General features: G+C 37.6%; 1 protein-coding gene across 1 annotated transcript in view; it reads left to right on the forward strand.

Annotated features, from left to right (window-relative positions):
* Window positions 1-1,168: 1,168 nt before the first annotated feature.
* Window positions 1,169-16,790, forward strand: part of LOC143293828 (DDB1- and CUL4-associated factor 10-like) — a 45,847-nt gene continuing 30,225 nt past the window's right edge. Inside the window, exons 1-5 of the mRNA XM_076605109.1 lie at window positions 1,169-1,190; window positions 3,105-3,220; window positions 3,972-4,190; window positions 6,582-6,695; window positions 14,610-14,807. Of these exons, the coding sequence (XP_076461224.1) occupies window positions 4,006-4,190; window positions 6,582-6,695; window positions 14,610-14,807 (497 nt within the window). The 5' untranslated portion in view covers window positions 1,169-1,190; window positions 3,105-3,220; window positions 3,972-4,005. The remainder of the gene's footprint in view (window positions 1,191-3,104; window positions 3,221-3,971; window positions 4,191-6,581; window positions 6,696-14,609; window positions 14,808-16,790) is intronic.

Genomic DNA, 16,790 nt, shown 5'->3' on the forward strand with positions numbered 1-16,790 from the left:
TACTAATTGAAAAACTATACTTTGTTTGAGATAGGTATTACACATACTTTTGTGTTACTCAGCCGACACTTAATTTGAGCTAAAAGCTGACATATCAAAAACAAAGAGACATGAACATTTATATTGTACTAAATTGATTAAATTGGTCCAGATTCCATTCATACTTTAATTCTTAGAACTAAAGGACATTTCCTGTTTCACCAAAAACAAATCAGTTCACAGTACTCCTATTTAAACGGAAAATGCATAGCATACTCCTACGAAATTTTCAGTGGTTGTGAATTCTTAACGAAAGACGATTTTTCATTTCCCTGTATTTCACAACCGTAAGTCAGTGCTGGTTCAGCAAGTCTATCAATTAATCTAAAACTAGCTCAATTGGAAGATGTGTTTTTTTGGATCGTTTGCCCTCTATTTGGCCTTATCAAGACTTTCATTCTGAGTAAACTCTAACCGTTGGGTTACGCTGCTGGTCAGGCATCGGCTTGGCAGACTAGTGTGGTGTAGCGTATATGGATTTGGCCGAACGCAGTGACGCCTCCTTGAGCTACTGAAACTGAAACTGATCTAAACCTAAATATACGGTAGAATCAACCAGTTCAATATTGCCATTTCCATAACAAAATTTGCTATCTATAGTTTACCTTTTCGTTTTCGAAAAAACACAATCTTCGTTTTTCAACTTGTTCACTTCCCATTTAACATTTGCTGAAACCGTCTGACAACAGAATGGGTCTAATATCATTCGCATAAATTATAAGAGTACATGCAAAGCTAAAAACTTTTTTTTAAGGTCCAACAGCCATTACGGGTGGGCAACACACTCAACACAAACTAAACTCAGTGGAGAGAGAGAGAGAGAGAGAGAGAGAATACCTAACATATTATTTACAATTTATTACTAGAGTCTACTTCCTCTAAATTTTCTTTCGGAAACTTCTTTACTGAATCATGTCTATCGTCGCTGATATTTCTCAATATGTGTTGCAAACGATTGTTTACTTCCATACTCGTACGCTTGCATGACAGTCCAGCCATCGAAGCGTTTGCCCCGCCACCCTCGTTTTCAACACCGAACCATGCGTCGACAAAACCGTCGCCAAAAATTACTGTTGGGTCCATTGGCCAAGGGCCAAACATTTCAAGGGAGTTCACTCAATTGCATCCGGCGAAATCACAACTTTCCAAGAGTAAGACCTGTGTTTGTTATCTTGTTAACTTTTGTGTGTTAAATTTGAATGTATTCACGGAATCTTTTAATGAATCCTGACAGAGTAGTGATTTAATTTGAAACAGGAGGTATATCTCGTGAGACATTTGTGTTTTGTGGGGTAATACCTTGGAAACTTGTTATATGCACCGTCACACACTGGAAAGTTAGTTGGGATCTCAACCGTTGATGTTATACATGTATGTAAATTGATGCGTATCGAACATTCAAGACGTGACTCACACAGTCACAGTACTAAATAGAATTACAATACGCGTTATAATAAGAGTTGCAAAAAAATTTTTATCCAATACACGTACCTGAAAATGACCTGGACACAAAAAATCAACTAAAGTTTACAACGATTACAGTACATTGTGTATTTGTTGCAGTTAACAAAGTACAGCATTGCAGATTATGTACGCAAACTCTGTTGGGTGTTGGCAGATTTGTTTTGAAGATTGATTTAATTTCCAGGTTCATGTAGACAAAGAAAATTATAAACTGCATCCATAATGTGCAGACACTGACAGAAATTTGGACTCAAAGTATGTCCAACTCTAGATGACAGTTTTTTGTTCTGAACTACTTTAACAAGAAGAATTGAAGTTTCAGAAATGATTTGGTACACATTTCCACTCTAAATTAGTGTGATTCCACATGAAATAACAAACCGCAAGAAAATAGGAATGTGTTTCATGACTATCAAATATGACTCTTTATTCTCATGAACAGGACTTGAGTATCAAAATCAATATCCAGCAGTAATTTTGTGTTGCTTTCTACTCTGTCTTGGTCATTTTAGCCAACTCATTTGGAATGAAATCAAAAAGGTTGCTAGATATTAAGAAAAAAAAAGTGTTTGTTTTTTTGCACATGGAGTACCATTTTCTAGATTTAGCAAGGTGGCACTATGGCTAAAGATGCTTATAATCTGCCAGTACAGTGTCCGTGAGGGTCTAGGTTTGGATTCTGTTCTCACCCTTTCTCATTAGTTTGAAAAATGAAACTGTCTACTCTGTAGTGGTCATTCAGATGAGATGATCAACTGAGGTCTTGTGTGCAGCATGCATTTGGCACACTGAAAAAGAAACCATGACAACAAAAGTGTTGTCCTCTGGTAAAATTATGTAAAAGAAATCCACTGTGATACATACACAAAAATATATGCGTGCACTCGACTCTCAAGACCTGACAAACGTGTTGGGTAATGCTGCTGTCAGGCATCTGCCTACCACTGTAGCAGATGTGTAAAGTACATGGATTCATCCAAATGCAGTGACCACATCCTTGATAAACTGAAATTGAATCTGGATTAAGAATTAGGATTGTGCACAACTGATTCCAGTTACCAACTGCAAGAGGCAGCACCCTTGAACTAGGACTTAACCTCCCATGTCTTATTGAGAGAAATCCCAATATTAAAAAGAAAAAAAAAGATAAACCTGTTATGAGCATAAATCAAATGCTGAAATGGAGATCTTGTCATTATCTCCATGACATCAAAACACACACACACACACACACACACACACACACACACACACACACAGTGATAGTGACATGCACACACACACACACCACCCATTCGCTCACATAAATTCTCTCTCTGAGTCTCTCTCTCTCTCTCTCTCTCTCTCAGGTCTGACAATTAAACTGTCCTGCATCCTGCGTCTCTCTCTCTCATACATATTCTTGATAGAAAGGGAGATAGTTTTCAGTATCAAGTTTTCAGTATCTTTCATTGCTATTTGAAATGTTTCTCCAAAGAGTTGCAGTATTGTCTTGTTTATTTTTCCTCACAAATTACAGTGTATTCAGTTTTATTGTTTGAATTTTACCATCTCAGTGATTTTTTTCCTTCACATATGGAACTATTATTTTTGTTTTGCAGAAATCTGTTTTGATATTGTTGGTTGTCTCCAGTCCTTTGGCTGAAGGTTTTCTGTCTGCAGTGTGTTCATCACTTCATGTCCACCTCTTGTAATCAGCAACAACTGTGACGCGCAGGTTTGTGTATATGTGCACACTTGCATGTTTTTTGGTGTGTGTGGTTTGTGTGCATATATCTAGTTCCTACATTAGTTGAAATAGACATGTTTTTTTTGTATTCATATTATGTCTTTTTTATTTTCTTTTTTTATACATGTATGCATATCACTAAAACACACACACACACACACACACACACACACACACACACACACACACACACACACACACCTCTCTCTCTGTCTCTGTGTTTTTACTTTCTGTTCCATTTGATCTTTTTTGCACCATTTTTGTTCTGATTAGTACCTACTAAAGTACTATGTCACTAGAGCTTTACAGCTAATGACATTAAGCATTTCAGTATTCAGTGCTCTCTCTCTCTCTCTGTCTTTCTTTCTCTCTCTCTCTCTCTCTCTCTCTCTCTCTCTCTCTCTCTTTTACACACACACACACACACACACACACACACTCTCTCTCTCTCTCTCTCACATACAAAAAATATATACTGCTAATACTGTTAGTGCATCATAATGAAGATCATGTTCTGTTGAAAAAGACATTGAATAATTTTAGTATGTGTCATTTTCCATGATTCATTTTTATTGAAGAAGTCAGTATCAAGATGGTGTGGAAAATTGTTCGTCAGTTTTGTTTGCTTCATGTGTGTTCCACAAGGTGAAGTTTGCTATTTTGTTTACAGCTTTTAACTGAAAGAGTCAATTACAACAGGCTTTCAGTTACCTGACTGTGTTAGTTTCTGTTGTTTCAGGTGTTACTGTGTGGAGAGAAGGACAGCTCAGACAATGTACAGAAATAACCTGGCCTGGCTACGTGGCCGGGAAACAGGTGTGTCCCCATCAGTGGGTTCGCGAGACAGGTTGAGCAACATGCTGTACAGTTCTGTCAGTGTGGTGGACTTCTGGGATCCATCCATGTCATGTCAGGAAAACCATCGTGGCATCTTCAATTTTGATTTCTCCACAGATGGGTAAGTACTAGGCATTGTTACAATAAAGAACGAAAACAAACACACATTTGTATAATTACAGCATATAAGGAAAAACAATCCACCTCTTTACATAATCAATTTTTTAGAAATTTTAATGTTCCTTTGTTTTTATATTTAAAATGATGTGGGTGGATGTGTGGGGCTGGGAATTTTTGTGTGTTTCATTGTTTGTGTGTTAGTTGACTTTTCACATTCACAAACACAAAGTCTGTGTGCTCATCTTCATCCTCAGTCCATAAGCTTGGGTGTCACTGGGGGGACATGAGGGCTGTGGAGAGTTTTGTTAATCTGTTGTATGCAGATGACACAATTTTACTTTCAGAGACGAAAGAAGGATTACAGCAGTCCCTCAATGTTTTTCACAAATATTGTTTAGAATGGAAACTAGTGGTCCATGTAAAGAAAACTAAAGTGATGATATTTAATTCTACAAACAAGCTAAAGCCTGTTTTTAAGTTCGGTGATGCATGTTTGGATGTTGTCGATTCTTTTAAATATCTTGGCATCGACTTTAGTAGAAACGGAACTTTTTTATAAAGCTAAAAAAATGATTTATGAACAGGGCCAAAAAGCTATGTTTTCGTTACTTCAGTCAGCCAGAAATCAAGATTTACCTTTACATATCATTCTGGACATGTACCAGTCTATGATTGTTCCTATTTTGTTGTATGGTGCAGAAATATGGGTTTATGAAAATGTAGATATACTTGAAAAATTAGAATTGAAATTTTTGAAACGCTTGTTCAAACTGAACAGAAATACTATGACCCAAATTGTTTATGGAGAAACTGGTATTTATCCAATTAGTGTGTTAGTGAAAATGAGATTAGTTCGATTTTGGACCAGCTTAGTAATATCAAACACAGAAAAATATTCTGGGAAAATATATTTGATATTACTTGACTTATATCGAAATGGTATTTATTCTTCAAAATGGATGAGTTGTATCAGACAAATTTTAATAGAAGCAGGGTATGACTGTGTTTGGGATGGTCAATTCTTCTTGGAGAGGGAATCTTTCTGCAAGAATGTCAACATTGCTTTGAGAGATAGTTTTCAAAATCTATGGAGACATGCTCTGGAGGCGAGTAGTAAATGTTTGTTTTATCGAAATTTCAAAAGTGGATTTGGTAGAGAAAAATATATAAGTCAAATGCCTGATAATTATGTTATCAGCTTCTTCAGATTTCGCAGTAGTAATCATAAGCTGGAAATAGAAACAGGGAGACACAAAGGCATACCACGAGGGTTACGGTTTTGTAAGGTTTGTAACATGTCTGTGATTGGTGATGAGTTTCATTTTATAATGGAATGTCCCAATTATGATCAGTTACGAAATAGATATGTTCCTAAAAAATATTTGTCTCCAAAATCGGTTTTTAACTTTTGTAATATGCTCAAAGGAGGCAAAAAAGTCATTTTAGCTGTAAGTAAGATGATTAGATTTGCAAATGTTGCCTAGTTATACTTTTGGAGTTAAAAGACATTTGTGTTTTCTCAACTTTTATGTGACATTGTTGTGTATTTGGAAATGTTTGTTATGGGCACGAAAAGAGTATTTTGCAGTTATCCTCCATACTCCAATAGGAGTGAAAGGATAATTAAAACTTGAAACTTGAAACACATGACATCACACACGGTTCTGTTGGAGGCTGTCGAGAGAAGATCCAGGAAAATCATCCCCATCCAGTCCTTGATGTTAGACCAGCTCTTGTGTTGTCGTCTGCGTTCCTGTCCTCCATCCACAGTGCCTTGCAGGATGTTTTTTTTTACTCTGTGAAAGAGTGTTGTCTCTTGCAGTATGTTTCAAATCAAGCCAACTTTCATCATTGGACAGTTGGCAGAAGGGGTTCTTTGGGGGCCACAAGTGTCTTGACAAAGCCCCATGCATTGTTTGTCTTGTATGCTCTGTGCATGAGATGTGGAGCAGCTTCACCAAGCATTTGTTTTTGAAGTTCTGTGTACTAATTCTACATAAACTTAAAATGTATGGCTTTTTTCTGATGATGTACGAAGTAATTTTGCCTCCAAACGTTTTGTCAGGGTTTTGGATTACATTCAAATCATGATTCATACACGCACAAAACTTCACTTCTTCTTTTTTTAATGTTTCTATTTCATTTTCCCTTGTCCATTCCCAAGTTTGAGAATGGTGGTTTTTTTCCAGTATAAAGAAAACGTACCTACCTGTTAGGGTTCTTGTTCATTTAGATATTTAAAAATTCACAATTTTTTTTGTCAGAAAACAACTTTTAAGCAAATTAGATATTTCAGTGTCTAACTAAATCTGTTGATGTTGAAATTTTTTGTTCAAAAGTAGAGATGAAGCCATTAATGATGAAAAACTAAACAGTCTGGTTTTGTTGAAAGGGCGGTGCTGGTGGCTGCATGTGAGGGTAAAAGCTTCCTGGTATTCGATCCCAACAATCGCAAACTGCTGAAAGCACGCAGGAGGGCTCACACTGATTGTGTCAACTGTGTCAGGTCAGTGATAGTCTGCACCACATCACAGCTAGGTTCCATAAGTGTGCTCATGAAAAGATACTCATTTTTCATTTTATTTATTTTTCTTTATTTTGTTTTCTGGAGACTTATGTGGTATCATTAATTTACATTCTCGTTCTTTTTGTTGTATTGCATGTTTATAATTATATATATGGAGAATTTATGAATGACATTAATATATATGATTTCATCTATGTTGTTGTTATATACAGTGCTTAGGTATTAACCTAAGCTTCAGTATTTGCTGTCTGTGTTTACATATGTCTGTATCATGTCAGGGATTTTACTTTTTGTGTTTTAAAGTTGATGTTCCAAAATATGTGCACCAGTCAGAAAGCTTGATTTGTCTGTTTAAATTACTAATGAGGAGCAAAACCCAATCATGCTTTGTATGGTCATTCCAGGTGTTGAGTGTTTTTGTGTTGTGTACTTGATTTAAAGATTGATCAGTCGTACATGCTTTGGATGATAACGCTCAGGCCATGTAATGAGTTGCCATTTTGATCCCTGTTGTTTACTCGGAAAACGTGACATAAAAACCTGGAGGGGAATAACTGCATAATTAGAATACATGGGAAGTTTATCAATCAGTGTTCATGTTTACAAACAAAGCAATTGTTGCATCTCACTTTTGAAAGTAAGCAACACAAGATTTTTTTTTTTTTTTTTTAACTCTATTGCTTTGGCATGGAATTAAAAGTCCGATCTTTTTGGGCTCAGATAATTGGGCCACTCCTGTTAATCTATGGTGTAGACTCAGTGATGTTCTGTGGTAATGGTTTTGGACAAGGGGCAGGATTTTCAGGTCCAAGGATGCTTGTGCTGGATGAGGGTGTCCTTGTAGGCCCACTCTGAGTTGAGTAAAGCAGAAACTGTCAGCTACATCTATAAACTGCACCATCTTCTGTTCAGACATTGTTTGAACGTGGCTCAGTACAAGAGGCAGTGACAGTGGCTGGTTTGCAACCGTCTCCTTTGGCCAGTTATACACGGATGTGATCGCCAGTTTCCATGGGTGGTAGTGGATGTGCAGCTTTGTCAAAATATATCTTTGGAGTGGACTGAAGTTGGTGGTGTCTAGAAATGACTCCGTTTGGGTCAGTAGTCTTTGGCTTAAACTGCTTGGCATTGGTCGGAAAAATGGAGCCGAGTTGTCGACCTATCAGCATTTGAGCCGGAGATGCTAGATTGTCCATGGGAGTGCTGCGGTGCTCTGGTATGCTGAATAGAGGATTGCGACCATCAGATTTGGACTGTCTTAACTGTCTTCTTAGCAAGGCCATTTGATTGTGGATATCCTGGACTGGAAGTGGTATGTTAAAGTCCTAATTGAAGCAAAGGTCTTGAAATCTTCTGCTGTGAACTGAGGTCAATTGTCATTTATGACAGTTTCAGGTATGCCATGGCGGCAAAGTGAACTGACAGTTTTCTGATGACAGTGGCAGATGTGATGTTAGGTAGTTTTTAAATTTCAAAGTATTGACTGTAGTAGTCTACAGTTACCAAGTAGGTTTGGCTGTTCCATGCGAAGAGATCTACTCCCACTTTCTGCGAAGGGCGTGACAGAATTGAATGGGGTACAAGGGGTTTTTGGGATTTGATTTTGTCTTTGACATACAGAAGGGGCACATGGCAATCTGTTTTTTCAGTTTTTGTTGCCATACCAAGCCAGAACAGAATGTTTCTTGCCTGTTGTTTGGTTTTCTCGATTCCAAGGTGGCAGGTGTGTATTTTCTGAATCATTTCTGTTCGAAGAGATTTCAGGATGATTATCTTCTCTCCCTTCAGGAGAATGCCATCGACAGATGCAAGTTCATCTCTAAAATTCCAGAATTGAAGATGTTGCTGTTGCAGTCTTGTCATTTCTCTGGCCAGCCATCTTGGTTGGTTGATTGGAGAACGTGGAATTGAGGGTCTTCTGCAGTAGTTTTATGGATTTACTGCGTTTTGCTGTCCCTGACAGGCATGTTAATGATGCTGTGTACATGAAATTCTGGATCTTCCAGGTTGTCATTCGTTTCAGTTGACAGGTATTTGCTTGAAAGCATATCAGTCACTGGGATGAGTTTGCCAGGAATATTAGTAATGTTCAAGTCATTCTTTGCAGCTGCAGGAACATGCGCTGGAGCTTTGTGTGGTGGGGCTTTGTTTCTAGTGGGTTTTTTTTTAAAAGATTGATTCCTAAGGTTTGTGGATCAGGTAAGTTAATCAAAAGATGCACATTTTTTCCCCCTAGAAGATTAAGGTTGTAATTACTGTTATTTTTCCAAAAGGGGTTATCTGTTGCTTCTTTCATGAAGCCAGGATTCTCTTTATTGTAAAAAGTTTATCTTCATTTGTTTTCACAAAACAGCTAGTATCTGTAGAAAACTTTAAATGTACCCAGATCCAAGACCAAACTTTTATCTCTCATGTATTGAATACCACAATTCTTTCTACTTAATAATTTTATATATATATTTCTATTTTTATTTTTATATAGCACTATAATTCAAGCATGAGCAAGCTCTAAGCGCTTTACAGTCCAGTACCTAAAGTGAAACAAGAACAGAATCATTAATATTATAAAAACACAATGCACAAAACCCACAAAGTAACATACTCTCAATACTACAACTGTTACACTCCAACACACACACACACACACACACATGATTAAACAGCTGAGATAATAGCAATTTTCACTTACAATGCATACATGTAAAATGGAGCATAACTGTAATTTGCATGCCATAGATTTTGTAAAAATTGTAAAATAAAGTGGTGCCTTGGTGAGTGATTTCTGTGCTGTCATCACCAAGGGTTTGTGGTCAGTAATGACATAGAAGCATTTCCCATCTATATAGGTAGGTGTGAAGCCACTGCACACCAAAGACGACTGCAAGGAGCTCTTGCTCAAAGCATCAGAGAGAGACTTTGATGTCTATGCGATGGTTTTTCCATCTCACAGATGGCTTGCTCAAAGTCCTTTGATGCTGGCATCCACTTGTAGTTCAGGCATCTTTGAGGTATCAAAATATGTCAGTGTTGACTTCTCATACACTGCTGCCTTGAGACTATTGAAGCGTTCCTGTGGTGGCTCTCCCACTGGAATAGTGTGTACTTTTTCAGCAGGTCCTGCAGCACTGATTATTTTTCACTCACGCATGCATTTTTATGGGGTCTGTTCTTCTGCAGCATAGTATGTCATGTCAAAGAAGGTGATGGAGTTTGCTTTGAAGTTGCATTTCCCAAAGTTGAAGACTAGGCTGTTCTCTTCTGCAACCTTCATCAAGTTATGTATGACTTGGTTATGCTGGTCATCTTCAGCATAGACTGCAATATCATCTGCACTTCTAACTCTCCATCAACCTGGTCCATGATCTGATCAATCTTCAGCTGGAAGATGTCTTTTGACACTGACATGAAATGTGGTCAGTCATTTGGAATCTGGGTCTAGTTGGACAGCCAGTAGCCAGCCTTGGCATCCAGTTTGAAGACATTGGCCCCTCTGAACCTGTGTGTTAGCTCTACTACTTAGGGGATCCTGTGGTGTGGGCGTTTGAGGGCTTTGTTCAGACATCTGGGATTACACATATTCGAAGAGTTCCGCCTTTCTTGTGAGAATATGCCAGGCTAGATAACCAGTCTGTTGGTTTCATGACACATCGTATAATTCCATGTCATCCATTTCCTCCTTGATGGTAACTTTTAGGGCAATGGGCATTTTCCTTGGGGCGTCTACATGCAGTGATATGTCTGCTTTGGTGACCAGTTTGACTTGTCCAGGGAATTTCCCTGATTCTGCCAAACTGTTTGGGATACTGTTGTTTGAAGTCATCCACTGATCTTATGGTGCCCTTCTAGTTGTGTGTCCCTCTTGCAGATTCTGATGTGTTAACATTGCAATCCAGAGTGATGACCTTGAGGATTTCTCAGGATGGGAAGCCAATGATAGCAGGGCCTACAATGTTGATGATGTAGATCTTCATGTTCTCCCTTCCAGAGACCTTGAATCTGCGCGGCATGGAATGTCCGTGCCAGAGACAGAGGCATAGGCAAATTGGATGTCATAAATAAACCTGTTACGTGGTGTCAGCCCTTTGTTTACTTCACCTCTGTACTTCTACAGTAAACACACACACACACACACACACACACACACACACACACACACACACACACACACACACACACACACACACACACACACACGCATGCATGCATGCACGCACACGCACACACGCGCATGATCATGTGCGCATGTGCGCACACACATTTGCTGCACTGTCAGCATGCATGGTATGGGAGCACTGACATGTTGGCCACTTGGCATCAGCTGTGCAGCCATTGGTACAGTCCATTCTGTTTATTAGTTTGTGGGACGACTGCCACGATTTCTCTCAAAGTGAAAGGAATTGTGGAATTATGAGAAAGCATCTCCAGTGATATGGTTTTTGTAGACTACTTCAAGTATGCGTTTTTCTGCTCTGTGAAAAAAACCTCTGGATTGTTTTTTATTTGATCCATAAATGGCTGATGATTTAATAATCTTTTTCCATATTACGGACAGAAGTAAATATATAGTTCCCTTCAGGATCTTTGCATACCTTCTTTAATTTGAATTCAAAATCATTATTGAATAACATGGCTACTCCTCATGAGTTTAATTTCTGAGAAGCTAAGTTGCATTTGTTTCCCCATTTAGGTCAAATGTATTATTCAGTCTTTGAGTTAAAATAGGTATCTTGCAAAAGATGAATTGAATCATTTTTACTTCTTCTTGACAATTCATAGAAATAACCTTTATTGCATTTTCCGTTAAATGTATATGCCGTTTTTCGTCTATCCATTTACTGTCAGTTATTGTGTGGTTTGATACTATACTGTCCAGAATATCAACAAATATACAATAATGTCCTGGAAATTCTTCTTTGATAGAAACAACCTCAGTAAATAACTGTTAATAATAATAATAAACAACAAAATAAGTATGTATATTTTGAATGTGATCACTGCAGGCATTGTCAAAGTAAGTATGAATGCATAACAAAAAAAGCAAACATCACAGTCACCTTCGCAATCGTATACATGCATGTACAATGGAGTGTTGGCCTAGAGGTAACACATCAACCTTGGAAGCAAGAGAATCAGAGCACACTGGTTTGAATTACACTGGCAGTCGCCAGTATTTTCTCCCCCTCCTGTAGACCTTGAGTGGTGGTCTGGACGCTAGTCATTCGAAAGGGACAGTAAACTGAGGTCCTGTGTGCAGAATGCATTTATCACACGCAAAAGAACCCATGGCAACAGAAGGGTTGTCCCTGGCAAAATTCTGTAGAAAAATCCACTTTGACAAGAAAACAAATAAAATTGCAGGCAGAAAAAAATCCTAAGAAATGGGTGGTGCTGTCAGTGTAGCGACACACTCTCCCTGGGTAGAGCAGCCCAAATTTTACACAGAGAAATCTGTTGTGACAAAACAAAAAAAAGTGATATATATATAATAATATATATAACATATACATGATGATAACTACAAAGACAAGACATAAAACAGGCAATCATATGATAAAAAACAATAGGAATTTCCATGGTGAATCTGCCAAGGGCAGTGTTAGAATCAAATCGAAGTAAATAGATCAGACAGTCTTCAAATAATTGACATGTTTTTACACAAATTCAATTAACACTCAGTTCTAAAGCACAATATTTGTTCATAATATTGAAATCCTATTGCATTCATGAATAACATTTCATAAAGCAACCATTAAGAATGAATTTAGCTGACACAAATCCTGTGAACGTGAGCTTCTTCACAAAGATACACACAGAACCATCATATCCTGGATAGCACGAGTCTGCCATGTTATTTCAGTGTGAGCTCCTCCAGAATAATATGTACAAAACCATATATTACATAGCATATGCTTGCCAGGACTGATGCATCTATAAACAGCAGATTAAACAAAAGAAAAAACAAACAATTATAACTAATACAGTAATACTAATAGATACAAATAAAGAGGAACATTGTTCTTTCACAAAATACAGAATCCAAAAAAAAAAAAGAAAGAAAAGAAAAAAAAGAAGAGGAAGTTGAGAAAAAGAAAAACCTGTTGTTGATTTGTTGATGTTCTTGTCACAATTAAAAGAAAGGAAATACAAATTCTGGACAGAATCACATAGAATGACACTGACTACAGCATAGACATGTTTACTGCATATGAATATTTAAAGTGGATATTAAATTAACTAGAATGAATACAAAAGTGAAATTGAGTCGACCGTGTCTTAGTTTCCCGGCAAGTGTTACTAAGCCTGTTAACATGGATCTCACAAGATAGCCTCCCTCCCCTGCCTCTTCTTTGTCTTCAGTTTCTTCAGTTTTAGAGTTATGCATGCGTATAAATGACTGGTATGAAAGCGCTTAGATATGTCTCTGCACAAGATTCAGCGCTATATAAATACTATCATTATTATTATTATTATAGATTTAGAGAAAATGGATAAATGTTGCGGTATGCTAGAGGTGATGGCAACATCTCCTTTACCGCGCAATTTAAAGAATTTCTTAAATGCCAGAGATATACCAAAATAACATGATTTAGACAGCTTTATCACTTCAAATGCTCAACTGATTTATCACACTTAAAAAAAAAAACATGCTTTAATTTTAATTTTTGAACTTCATTGGTAGATGCACAATAGCACTGTGACAAAGACTATTTCTTTCTACCCGAATATGCTTGGTTCGAATCTGCTCCTATGCCATTTTTTGTTTGTTTTGTTTTGTTTTTTAACCCAAAGCTTTATATAAAATACAGAACACATTTTATTTTATTTTATTTTATTTTATTTTTTAATTCTTGTATCACAAATGAGTCTTGAAGGCCTTGCCTCACTTGTTGCCTTTCTGACAAACACATATCCCACAAATTAATTATATGTGACTGTATCTGTTCCCATCACAAAAAAAAAAAAAAAAAAAAAAAAAGACAAGAAAATTGAAAAAAAAAGACTATTTACTAGAAAGGACAGGTTGTAACTTTAACCATCATGTCCAGTAATATAAAGCACAAAGAATGTGAAGGCATTACAGTGCACCGATTTCTTCAATGGCAAATGAATTATGAGACACACGTGTTCCCAGACACAGCAAAGACAAAACTAACAGGATACTCAAACAATCATCAGGCATAGGTGGTCTTGAAGCCTAAATACCCCCCTGATTAATGTACTGTGATGTGGATGCTAATTTCAATGAAAATATGTGTCCATGCTTTTGTTTGTTTGTGTATGTGTGTACTGTGTGTGTGTGATGTGTGTTGCTGTGTATGTGTGCACATGCGCTCATGTGCATGTATCTCACTTTCTACATGTTCATGTCAGCCCTCCTGCAAAGTCTCTCTCTCTCTCTCTCTCTCTCTCTCTTTAATTTTTTTTTTCAACAAGATTTGAAAGGGACATTCACTGGTGTCTCTTTCCACGTATTCTGCCAACTCTTTACCGTGCCTCCTGGAAAAAGAAGTGTGTGGAGATCCTTAATTGACTCCTCAATCTTGATCAGAATCATAAGGAAACATCACATCCCTCTGATAAAGAAAGGGAAAAAATTGATGAAGTTGAACAAAAAGAGGTGTTGAATCAACAACAGGCTCACCTAGAATTTAACTGGGTGACATTCCATAGATTCAGGGGAGGGGGGATGATGATGAGGTGGAATTTTCATGTGAGTTGTGAATGAACCACTGGGCTACCATGCTGGATTTGCAGAGCATGCTCCAACAAGCATTTACATCATAAATATGTGTAATACTGCACAGGCTGATTCTGTTCTTTTGTTCAGAGAGACTTATCAGCTTCCTAGATCTGTTTTGAACATGTTGCTATATGTCAGTGTGTTTCCAACAGATTTCTTGATACACGTTCCTTCGTGACATGCTCTGATGACACAACAGTGGCATTGTGGGATCTGCGCTATTTGAAGAACAAAGTTCGAGTCTTCGCAGGTCACACCAGTTGGGTGAAGAATATCGAGTATGCTTCTTCCCTCGGCCTGCTTATCACCTCTGGCTTTGATGGAGCTGTGTACTCCTGGAACATCAACAAGTAAGTCTCTGACTTACCTACTTTCAGTTATCCAGTAACATCTGAAGCACAAAGACATCATCATATTCAGTTCAAAGTAGAATAAGTCTGTTTGTGTGTTGGGGTATATCTGCAAGTTTGATGTTTTTTGTGTGCATGAATGTGTTTTAAGATCAGTTTTAGTTGTGTTTTTTGGGGTGTGGGGGGGAGTGGCTGGAGGGGGGAAGGGAGTTGCCCAATGGTTATTTCATGTTTACTTTTATCCTTTGGGTCTCTATTTCAGAGCGTCAGTCACTTTACCTATTAATTTTGAAATGATATATCTGCTGTGTTAACATTTTAATGAAGAGCCATCCACATGCTGCTGGCCAATGAATTATTCCCTGCAGATAAATGAACAGAACAGTGGAAAATTCTGCTTCCTTTCTTTTTGTTATCTATAAATGATGTAATAAATTTAAACCTTAATAAATGAACAGAACTGTGGAAAATTCTGCTGCCTTTCTTTTAGATGTATAAATGATGTAATAAATTTAAACCTTAAAGTTAGGGTTTTATGTACAACAATGAAGACTTAAAAGTTAAGGTTTTATGTAAGCAGTTGCATTTTTTGTCTTGCTGTAATTGCACATCTGGGGATGTGAGCATGATTAGAATACAGATGGTATGCATAAGGCTGGAATTCCCAAGCATAGAATATGAGCTATTTCTGGCCTCGAGTTAAAGTCAGTTATGCCAGTACATGAAGAAGTTTTGAGAAGACGGGTTTGAATTTTTACTGTGTGAAGTGTTGCTTTTGCTGCTGGTGCACATCATTACACTGATAGGTTTATTGTATGGGGTGAGCTGTCAGAGGTTTATTGTATGGGGTGAGCTGTCAGAGGTTTATTGTATGGGGTGAGCTGTCAGTCTGGAGCTAGTTTGTCTGGTTTGGAAACTTTTTCCAAATGTATTGAAGGTGTTTTTATCTCCTGGTATGGAAGCGTGTATAGTGGTATAGTGCCATGTGAAGTTAATATTCCGTGGCAGATCTTGGACAGGTCATTTTAATATTTGAGAATTTTAATAGAATATATAATGTATTGAATTACAGTGTACAAGTTGTTATCTGTGCTCAACTCATTGAAAACTCAAGAAGCGGATCTTTAATAGTAATGATAATTAAAATAATGCAGACTGATGCCCATACGTGGTGGACAGGGAGCTTGTGACATATACAATAAAAGTTACATACATATTTTCAAGTAAAAACAAACAAGCACATAAACGCACACACACACACACACACGCACGCACGCACAACACACCACACCACATCACACCACACCACACCACACCACACCACACACACGCGCACACACACACACACACACACACATACACACATACACACACACACACATACACACACACACACACACACACACACACACACACAGCTAGCAGAAGTTCAAGAAGCATCAAATACGGAACAAATGTGTATTTTGAGAGACTTTTTAACTGAACTGGGGAATCAGAGTGACATTCAGAGAAGGGCATTTTGTTCCACATTTCATGGCCAAGACAGAAAGAGTGCTGACTTTGGGATTTTTTTTCTTTGAGGAATTCTCAGCACTTTGGAATCAGCAGCTGAGCTTAAAAACCCAGGAGTATAAAGTTCCTGTAAGTCACAAAGGTATGTAGGTGCGGTATGGTTAATAACATTAAAACACATAGTGTCTTGTTCATCACATATCTGATATCATGTGAAAGCTGAGCAGCTAGTGTAGTTTCTCAAGTTAAATTACATGGCTTTGCAGCTCAGTTCTGGATTTTCTTGAGTTTTTGAAGGAGATTGTCAGGGATGCCAGACAGAGGAGAATATAATGGATATGAGAGAGGACAAGAGGAGTTAGAAAGGTTTTGTTGGCTTGAACATTGAGGAAGTGATGAATTGTACTGATTCCTTTCAGTTCAATCTAGGCAGCCATACAGATTTTGTAAACATCTCATTGTCAAACATGT

This window comes from Babylonia areolata, chromosome 19 (genome assembly GCF_041734735.1).
Source record: "Babylonia areolata isolate BAREFJ2019XMU chromosome 19, ASM4173473v1, whole genome shotgun sequence".
NCBI lineage: Eukaryota > Metazoa > Mollusca > Gastropoda > Neogastropoda > Buccinidae > Babylonia > Babylonia areolata.